The sequence below is a fragment of the Thermobia domestica genome, chromosome 17 (genome assembly GCF_964235325.1).
Source record: "Thermobia domestica chromosome 17, izTheDome1.hap1.1, whole genome shotgun sequence".
NCBI lineage: Eukaryota > Metazoa > Arthropoda > Insecta > Zygentoma > Lepismatidae > Thermobia > Thermobia domestica.
Genome location: NC_137470.1, coordinates 21,996,221 through 22,007,513, shown reverse-complemented (window position 1 = coordinate 22,007,513; position 11,293 = coordinate 21,996,221). Strand labels below are relative to the sequence as shown.

Below are 11,293 nucleotides of genomic sequence, written 5' to 3'. Positions count from 1 at the left end.
TCGTGAGAGAGCTGGGTTCGATTGCCTTCGGAAGCTCATGTGGTTCAGATTACACGTCTCACATAGCCTCGCTGCTGAACAAGACGCTAAAATCAAAATCCAAAATCCCACTTGATTAGCTACCGTACCTAAAATTGCCTACAATTTATTAATTGTTGATGTCTAGCTGTAATTGCTCAAAGAAGTTACTCTTTTTTATTCCTACTTCCTGTTAACGAAATGCGTAAACAAATTTCAAACTGCTTTGCGTAAACACGTGACATACCTAGAGCTTCTTCGTGGCGAAGCGGTTATCATAGGCTCCTTTGATATGGGAAAACCGGGTTTGATTCCCGGCGGATCTCATGTTGTTCGGTTCCACAATAATCAGTAGTTCCACGTCTTATATAGCCTCGCTGCTGAAAGAAACGTTAAACTTAAAATCAACTCATGATATACCTATCATAGTCCGAGTTCTGCCTGGGCCTCAAAGTTTTTACCTTCTAGATATGCCACTGCGTACTGTTCTCTTACTAATCGACATCCTCGTGCTTAGTTTTCGAGAAAATTTAATCAAGTTTTTTTTTTTTGAAATCTTAAAATTTGACGCTGTACGAAAATCATACCATCTATTAGTATGAAATTGATATCAAGGTATCTACGAGGGTGATTCAGAACGTAATGTCTCCAAGGTGATACCTTTATTTGTGTTTGACAGATAGCACCGATATAGGTATCAGTGGAAAGTTTGTAATGTCAGCTACAAATGATGGTATAGTTTTACAACATAGTTCCCATTACGTTCAACACATATATGCCAACTCGAAACAAAGTTTTTCGTACCGTAGGCGAAGAATTGTGGTGGCTGCTTTCGGCATCATTTCCGAACTCCTGCTTCCACTTCCACGTCACAACTGTAGCATTGACCCTTAATGTGATCCTTAGGTTTGAGCAAGAGGCAAAAGTTGCAGGGTGCAAGATCCGTACTATAGACAGGATGAGGCAAAATGTCAACAACACTTTGCCAGCAGATGGGATAATTTTGATCTTTCTTGGCGGAGGGAGGACGTGTAACAGTACTCTATCGACTCACGCTTTGTTACTGGGTCATAACGGTGTATTCACGAGTCGCCGTCGGTGATGAATATTTCCGGGCACAAATCTTCCGCTGTTAGAAATTCAATGGCAGCCCGCTGTTTCAACCGGACGTCACCCGGTATTGGCCAAGTATTCGGCTTGAAGGTATTACTTTCTGAATCTCCCTCGTACTTGTAAAGTTTCCATTATGGCATTACCAGTATGGCAATATACTATGTGGTTAATAACATGTGTCCCAAACTTGTGATTCGTAATTTCTGTATAACTAGGCGTTGTCCAAAGGTCATGCATGTATCAATGGGTTGTCAAATTGAGCTAAATAAAATAAGATGAAAGTGGATAGGCTATATTGGGATTCAAGATTTATTTTTCAGAAAATAAAATGTAAACTAATGTATTTTTGCCCAGCTATAATAGAGAATTATACTCCGGTATCTGCCAAACATTAATAGTATAACTTTTTTCATAATACACATAAAAATGATATTAACAAAGAAATTATTTCCGTTTGGAAGCTAACCTTGGGAACAAATTGTTACACATTTCATATATTTTCTGATAAGTTATTAAAGAAAATAATCTTTTAGTTTAACGTCCCACGATTATTATGCCCTTTAGGTTAAGTGAGAAGAATGAGTGGGATAAGTGAATGATGGAATAATTGGTGGAATGAGCATGTGGGACAAAACGAAAGAACACCGAGAAAACCTATGGACACAATGTTATCAACTACTAACTTACTTGATGTTTATCGAACCAGGGACCCCACGCACCAGAGGTAAGCGCTCTACCTCTCATCCACTTTGACCACATAATAATAATACTATTAATAACAATAAAAACGAACGTGGGTTAGTAAGAAGATGGGACTTTCTCGTTACAAATCCTTATTTGAATACCCCTCTACTAATATAACACTAGTTTTTCAAATTTTACCAAAACATTAACATTTACTTCTATTTGGTGATTTCTTCAATTGTCTGCAAATCTCAAACGCAGATAAAGAATAAACATTTTAAAAAAAATCTAAAGTAAAAAGAGAAATGATAGTAGTGATATACTTAAAAAATGTTATTTTAACGTACGATAATGTTAAAGCATTATTACCGTCTATATATATTTTTTTAAATTAATATAAACATTGAGGAAATATCGAGAAGATTACGTAGAACAGTTGTAATCATGATAAGAAGTGTGGACTAACAAAAAAAAATAATTGATTACCTACATACTGTCCTGAAATGAAACGTAAGCGTAATAAAATATAAACTACTAACTTCAAGTAAAGTAAATTCTGATATTTTTAATAGAAGCTTGACATTTTAGATGAACAATCCGAGTCACATTACTCGCTTGTGTCCTTTACTTAGCGGGGGAACATTCTAGACTTGAAAACAATATAAAACATTGTAAAGCTTTTCTTTAAATAATCACAATCCAAAGAAAATTTTGAAAACTACATCAATCGAGTACAGACTGAAATTGATAAGTCTAATGTTGAATTAAAATTTGTGATTGAAGAGTTGAAAGGTAATGAAAACAAACTGACTCTTCTCTAAGTGTATGGATATTTTCGAGAGTTGTTTATTCTCGCTTAAAAGCAGAATGCGCAGGAAACAACAATTGGTACACTCCATGAGCACATAAAAGTTTTAGAAAATAAGGTAACTTGTATGCAAAGTAAAATGGGGGGAAAAGGCGACAAATGTGAAAATTTGGTAACAAATCTTCAAAGTGTAGTTGAATTCAGTCTGATTGTGCGTAGAACTGCTGCTCAGTCAAAAAAAGGGACGTCGAATATTTGGAAGCCAGTTTTAATAGTAAAGTCGAAGCTATGGTTCAAAATGTAAGGCAGTTGAAACAATCTATTGTACTGTAGAAAATCAAGTATAAAACTTCCAATATTAAAGTTACTTTCCTTCAAATGTGTAAATTTAAAGAAGAAGAACAAGAAGACAGAAAAAAACACTGAACGTAATACGTGTAGGTCTTGCCTGTATGCTGCGACTACAGTAGTAGTAATGACAAATCTTGTAATCTAAGGCTAGTTTTAGACCAAAGTACTTATCGTGCTATTTCTTGTAGCAGATCTGCTGCCAAGAATCTCGTGTAATATTCTATGGCATCAAAAGTATACGATGCCTTTACACGGTAGCATTTTGATAAGCATATTGTTGTGACGTAGTAAACAAATCACTGGAGAAGAGCGCAATTATGGCTTCGAAAATAAAAAAAGAGATTTCAGCCGCCATTTCTTCTAAAGCCCTTCGTCGCACACGCTTATTATGATAGAAAGGACTTTAACTTTGTACAAACAAGGATGCTCCTCATATCTTTCTATCAGCATAATATTAGTGTACAGATATTTGATTTCCTTCATGTTATTATTATTCAGTATACAAACAAATCAAGATTTAAAAACGATTTATTTTTTTTTCTTTGTTTTTTGTGCATGATGAGAAACAGTCATAACTTGGAATAATAACACAGTCAGCAAACATTTCAAAATCTCTTCAGCAGAAGATTCCTCATTCTTCATTCTTGGTAAATTTATGTAACTTATGTAACCTGATGTAACCGAATTGTAGTGTAACTGTTGAAAAATTATTAAACAAATCGAGAATTACATTTACCTTGAACTTTCCTGAATTCTTACACGTACGTACTTTGGATGTTTTCCGTAATTTCGACGGCCATCTTCCTTCTTTGATTGGTATTGGTGTAAAAACGTCCCAGGACCCGGAAGATGGGAGAAGCACACGAGAAGCGGAGAAGTACACGACGAGCGAGTGTGAGCAACAGCGGGAGAGATCTATTCCAACTTCCACGCCAATTTTGTACAGAGGCTAGGACATGGAGACTACCAGTCGACGTCCAGGATCTAAGGTACGGAACACGTACCCAAAGTTTTAAACGCCCAACAATCTTCCTTCCCTCGACTCTATTTTTAAATAATTGTTCTTATTTATTTCTACCCACATGCCCTACAAAAGAAAAACGCTCTCACAAATCTACCAGTGAGCTATATTTCCCAAATAAAGATTGTTGTTTCTTTTCTTTCTTCAAAACGACGACGAAAGCATTCCAACCGAATGCAAAAGCGTAAGATGATGGGGATGCTGATTTTTCTCTCATCAGCGTAAGATGGTAATCGATGCTAGTTTTCTTTCAAATTTCTAAACCGTTTTCTTTTTTTAAGTGTTTAGGATCATCCCTACTTCCCCACCACCAATTCTCTACGAAAGTTGTTTTCTTTTGTTTTTTTAATTTTTGAACAACCTTCCCTATGCTATTCTACAATTACATTTCTTTCTCTCTCCTTTCCGGAGAGTGGTGGAGCCTCAATACCTCTTGTGTATGTTTTATGTGTTGTATTTAGTTTTTGTTGTGGATATAACATATTTAAGGTCTTGACTTGTACACAATGACTTTATTAGTGGTGTTACATGTTGCGTATATTAGCGGGCGAATTTTTTTATACCTTTAGAGGATATTTCTAACTTAAGTGATACTGTCTATTTCGATCCCGCGGCCTGTTCGTCTCCAAAATCGACTAAATTCACACTAATAATTTAGAACAACTTAAAAAGAAGGTAGTATTTTCGGAACATTATCGGATATTTCTCTCGATTCTTTAGAATTAACGGTTGGTGGTCCTAGTTGTAGTAGTATGACTACAGGGGGAAACAATCCACCTCCGCCCATGCACGGCACGATTGTTAACCCGGAGCCTTTTTACGCCCGGTTGGGTGACGATGCAATCACGTACATCACACGATATGAGACCATCGCTAGTATAAATTCATGGGATGGTATGAGACGAAAATTGGTGCTGGGGATCCCACTCTGTGGCCTCGGTGAAAACTGGTTTGCTGGCATAGAAAGAAAGCCCAAATTTGCCCAAATGACTTACGACCAGTTCAACCAAGCTTTGATAAACGTTTTCAAGGACAATTTGGTGGATCAATTATCTGAAGCTCAGATGCGGGTCCGCGAACTAATTGAATCAGAATCCGTTCTAGAGTATGTTTATGCGAAGGAAGATTTAATTTTACGGGCAGTTCCGACTGCCGATGAAAAGAAACAATTACAATTCATTGTCGAGGGACTTTTGACCGACTACTTTAAAGTTGTAGTACGGGAAGAGTATAACACGGTCAGTGACCTTTTGGACGACCTAATTATCGAGGAAAGGACTAAACTTTTACTGAAGCGTAAGTAATTAGAGAAATTCTTGAAAAAGAATTCTGCTGTTTTGCAGTCGTCGTTATTTTCTTCGACTAGCATAGATGCTAGTACTCAGAGTAATGCTGAAGCAAGGGTTCAAACTCCGATTACTGTTCAGCCGTATAATGCACAGTCAGTATTCTTGCAAAACCAGCAGACTCAACAGAACCAACCGGCAATCGATCCGTTTACTGACATACAGCAACAACTGTCAAAGTTGGCGCTGCAGATTTCAGCCTTAGCTCCTTCAACAAGTTGTGAAAGAAGCCATGATTCTCAATATAGAAAAAAGCAGTTTCATCAGCCGAAAAATGTAGGTCACGATTACCAAAGAAAATGTAACGGTAATCGAAACAGCAGAAGTCAGAATAATAATGTCAATACCAATATAGAGTCCAACGGTGACTTCACGTCCTCCACTAATACTAATTCTTCGCCAGGTCAGGGTTCGATAGAGGCCAAATTATTTGTTACAAATACAAATTAGCTAATCATATTGCGAGATATTGCCGTATGCCATCTTTAAACACGCAGACATAGCAGATGATCAGGACGAAACTACTCAAGGTTGCATCATAGTCCCTGTAGTGTTCTTTAACGAATTGCCTCATGTTTTAGCTCATACGAACGGGAAACACGTAGAACTGATGATTGACAGCGGCAGCGAAATTAGTTGTCTGGGGGAAAATTGCTCCCAGAAAATTGGTCCCAGAAAATGCTAAACATTTTCGTATTTATACTAGACTTCGGGGGGTAACAGGAAAGTCTATAAAAGTTTCTGAGATAGCTTTACTAAAATTTCGGGTTGCTAAAAACGGTTTACTCGTGTATTCAGAGTTATTCCAAGTTTTGATTATGGGCCTTTGATTGGCGCCATTTTTTGGAAAAGCACAGGGCTGTTTTAGATTACCATAAGCAAAATTTAACCATCTTTCGATTCGGACGCCCTCCTTCGAAAACGTTGCCTCCAAGGAATTTAGAAGTCAATTTGTCAAAAGTCTCAACGTCTAGGCTTGCGTTAGGGGATATCGTTCAGTTATATCGAGCTATTTTTGGAGTATTAGAAAGCACGATTTTACCACCTCGCTCGCATACTCTGGTGAAGTTAAGCAGTTGTTGAGATATTTCGGGGAAGAAGTTATTATTGTCGTCCTCTCGCCGGATAGAAGAAATACTGGACATTTTTATTACATGTGTGATAGTGAATGGCGGATGACCCGTGGTATATGTCACGAATCCCAGCATTAAGGAGATCAAACTGCGACAAGGTATACATCTTTGGGATGCTGAAGATTTTGGGAAAGTCTCAGAGGAGTCTGAGGAGAGGAGCTTTTCATCGGTTGAAGAAAGCCTACCGTCCCCGGAGAAAAAGGAGCTGTCGGGGCGACTTTGTGATCCTAGTCGTGTCGACGTCAATCCTGAGCTATATTCAGAAGAGAAAGAAAGGTTTTGTAATCTCATACGCGAATTTCCTGATGTTTGGTGTAGGTCTGAGAAGGACAGTACTCGCACAAGGCTACCTTCATGAAATTCGTCTATCCGATACTAGACCCGTGAACAAAACGCCCTACTCAGTGCCTTATCATCTCAGTAGGGTAATCAAGCAGCAGTTAGACAAGATGCTTCGTCAAGGGATTCTGAGGGAAAAAATCTCGCCCTGGAACCAGCCAGTCTTGCTGATTAGGAAGCGTAATAATCAATTTCGATTTGTAAGTGATTTACGTGGACTATATTTACAATCATATCCTTCGAATTTTGCGACGCTGTCGGTGGACGACATAATCAATCGTATGGCAGGTCATTTACTTTATACCTCGAGCGATTTGACCAAAAGTTTCTTTCAAATTCCTATTACAGAAGAGTCGAAAGAAGGTACAGGCTTTTCGATACCAGGCATGTCAAGCTATCAATATTGTGTCCTACGGATGGGACATATTTCTTCCGCAGCAGCGCTTAATAGACTGGTCAAATTGACGTTAGCAGGCGTTCCAAGCACAAATATTATGCATTATGTGGATGGCTTCTACATTATCGCGTCATCTGTAGACGAGATGGTGTGTTAGTGGAAGGTCCTTTTTGAAAAACTTACAGAACGGGGACTAAAATTGTCTCCCGAGAAGACAAAGATCGCACATTATTCTTTGATAGTGTTATGACATCGTTTCTCTAAATTTGGAGTGCAAGTGTCTATCGAATATTAGCCACGATTCAGAATTTTCAACGTCCACGTACGAAGAAGAATTTAAAAAGTTTTTTTAGGAGTGTGCTCCTTTGTGCGACGGTATGTTAAGGATTTCTCGAAAATCGCTTATCCTCTTCAAATTCTGCTTGGGAAAGACAAAGATTTTAAGTGGGAATCCAGCAACAATAATCCTTTGAAGCTCTGAAGAAAGTGATTTTGGAAGTCCCAACCTTGATGGCATACAAACCAGAGAGGGACCTACATATCTGCACCTATGCGTGCAAGAAGGGCTTCGCAGCTGTAGCAAAACAACCTATTTCAGACGAACCTGAAGCTCAATTAGTGCCGATCGCATATGCCAGTCGAGCAGTTGGACCTTCAGAGAGGAATTTGTCTGTGTACCACTTGGAACTCTTGGCTCTGCTGTATGCTCTGAGTTCTTTCAGATATTTCATTGTGGGTCCACATTTCTATCTCCATATAGACTCCAAAGCTGTTACGTTCCTTCGCCACAGTAAAAACCTGACAGGGAAGTTAGCGCGCTGGATGTCTGAGATTGATAGTTACGATTTTACCATCGCCCACGTTAAAAGTACCAACAACATAGAGGTTTGATTCGTTTTGTTAAACACAGTCGCGACAAGGAAGATGGATAAGAGAGTGGGTCTGACCCTAGAATTTTCTTAATCGAAGACATGGTTCTCATTGATATCGCAAAAGAACAGCGTGAAGATGCGGTACTGAAGAAAATTATTGATTACTTGGAGGATCGAGCAGAAAAGGATCCAGCTTATGAAACACAGGCATCGTATTTTGTTTTGAAGAATGATGTAGCATTCAAAGTGAATAAGACACACTTTGGTAAAGTTTATTTATTAGCAGTGCCATCGAAATTGCGAGACATTGTATATGAGAAACATCATTGCGGGAAACTGGGTGAGTGCCATGGTGGATTTTCCAAAACATACAATCTCTTAGTAAAGTTTGTCTATTTCCCTAACAAGGAAAAAATGTGTATGATAAGTGCCAATCTTGTGTGACTTGTCAGTTGCTAAAAAAAGAGGAACGGAAAACAGTTCGGTAATCTTTAGACACATCCTAGCGTCCATCCTTTCTTTAGAATTTATGTGGATCTTGGTGGGACCTACCCTAGTAATAATACCTTACACCACAAATTTCTAATTATAGTCATAAATGAAGGAACTCGGTTTTGTATTACTGGTTCTCTACCAAATGCTTCTGCAGCTTCTGTTAGTACTTTCATATATGACAACGTCATATTGAAGTATCGGATACCCACTCAAATTTGTTGTGATAGAGGTGTTGCATTTCCCAGTCAAGTATTTAAGGAGTTATGTAAAATACTGGGGACTCAAGTACATTTCGCTGACGTTCAAGGTTATTGTTGTATTGGGAGCGTAGAAATAGCAGTGAGAAATATAGAATAGCGTGCAATTTGAGCATGAAATATTCTACTTTCGAACTCCTCCACGCTATTTTTCCTCGCTTGTTGCATTCCGTCGTGTTGAGTACGGAATGTCAATTTTCGGAAAACCAAGACAGTTTCGAACGACAAAGGTACATTCGCGAAAAAGCCCAGGAAAATTTGTATAACCGACACCTGACGTCCAAGAAGTCTTATGACAAGAGGAGGATACAACAAGAATTCAAGCAGGGTGAAGCGGTTTGGATTTTTGATCTGTTTAGAAAAAGAGGACAATGTGCTGCTTTTTAGGGAAAGTGTTTTGGACCTGGCCACATCGTGTCCAATAAACATGATAACAGCTATTATGTTAAGTTTCGAACACCTAGAGAACAGATTAAGGTATACTCCATTTCTATAGATCGGCTTAGGAATTATTATCCACCTGACAAGGGAATATCTATGGAGTTGCAAAAGTTAGATGATCAGGACACACAAATATTGGGTAAAGGAGTCCAGGAAAATGATTTTCAGCAGCAGGAGGAGTATAATTCCTTTTTGATTGAGTATCAGGAAAGGAAGGCACGGGTGAAGCCGATTCATTGTTCATTCGAGATGTGAAATTGATGTCCGAAATTCCTTTGTGGGACAAGACCGGACCCGATACCAAGTCCATGGCTGATGTAGAAAAACCAAAGTTTGCCGTTAAGGAGAAAATTAACCGGGAAGTGGCATTGTATTATGGGTCTATTGCGTCACTGGTAGGACAAGCGATCGTAAATTCATCCAACACCCAGTTGCAGCTAAGAGGAGGTTTAGACTTGATGGTAGTCTTTGACGGGAAGTGAAATGAAGCAGGAGTGCAAGAAAATTGGTCACTTGAACCCAGGTAATGTCGTATTGACCCCAGGATATAACCTACTTGTACAATACGTTATGCATGTATCTGGCCCTGATGATAAAAATGCTAAGCGACTAAGGATGTGTTATGAGAAATCCCTACAGTTGGCTATGGACAATGACATAACGACCATTGCCTTTCCAAATATAGCTACAGGAGTATTTAACTACCCGAAATTGGAAGCTGCAATAATTGCTTTGAACGTAGTAAGGGAGTATCTCGAGGAGTACCTCGATTATTTTGAAAAATAATTTTCGTTCAATTCGACAAACAAAATCAGATTATTTACGAAAAAGTGATGAACGAATATTTCCCGAATATTTTTTGTCCTTTACAATAGCATAAACTATATATACAGTATACTTAAGCTGGAGATTAGTTTTTTAATGGGCTAACAGGGTGCTATTTCGATGTTAATTTGCAGTATGTTAGTACAACCTTTTACCACCACCATAAAAAATTATGTGTCCATTGTTCTGTTAAAGTGCAGGTCCAGAGGAAGTATTAAACCATGTCCCAAAATAGTTTCAGCTATGATTTTTCTATCTTCGCGTTGAAAATATAATTAGGTGAAGTACTGAGATGTTCTAATAGGCATTCCACTTACCTAGGAAAAAAAGAAACATTGAAATTAGTAAGGCAATTTAATATATATATATATATATATATATATATATATATATATATATATATATATATATATGCTAACAGAGATAATAACAAACACAACATGTGAGAACTCTAGTTTTTTCATTAGGTTTAATTTGTGTTTCAGATAACCTGTCTTGTCTTAAGCTACATTGTCCTATATTTCTCTTTCCCACATGTAACATCTAATAACACCGAGTTCCTAATAACATCTGGTTTATTCTTCCGTAAACTCACAAATGTTGTGTTGTACCAACATTATCTTTCAATTTGACATTCCTTTCCACATGATGTTAAGGTTTCTTCTCTTTTTGAATATCTGCATTGCAACGAAAATGACGCTCTAGCTCCAGATGTCTGCGAAAGATTTACATGATCTGCAAGTCCATATTAACGATTATTTTTAAGGAATCCAAATCAAAGATTTCATCGATTATCAACAAGATCTCCACGTGCATTGCTAAGGTTCCTTGGGTAAGCAATAAATTTGTGTTGTGACGTAACTGACAGTTTTTCTATTGTTTCGATAAATAAGAAGGAATTTACAAGGAGTTTACAAAAACAATTATTGAAAAATAATCTATATAATCAGAACACAACTTCAGAATTTTTAAGTTTTCAAGATCAGATACAGGATAATTTTCAGAAAATTAGAAACTTTTCGGCAAAAATATTGGATCAAGAACATAATCTGAGAGATCATCTTAATAAGCTTGCGAATCGAGTCCATAAAGAGGCCATTTTGTTCATTCAAGTGTTTTCTTCGATTTAGCGCAGATTGTGCAGTTTCTACAAACTTTCAAATGTGATCTGACAATTCAGATGTGCACAGATG

The 11,293-nt window shown here is 37.7% G+C and overlaps 1 protein-coding gene across 1 annotated transcript; it reads left to right on the top strand.

The window, feature by feature from the left end:
* The first annotated feature begins 9,758 nt into the window (after positions 1-9,758).
* LOC145673956 (uncharacterized protein FN1951-like) lies at positions 9,759-10,061 on the top strand. Its single transcript, XM_081743775.1, has one exon. The coding sequence runs from the start codon at positions 9,759-9,761 to the stop codon at positions 10,059-10,061; it is 303 nt and encodes a 100-aa protein (XP_081599901.1).
* The last annotated feature ends 1,232 nt before the right edge of the window (positions 10,062-11,293 follow it).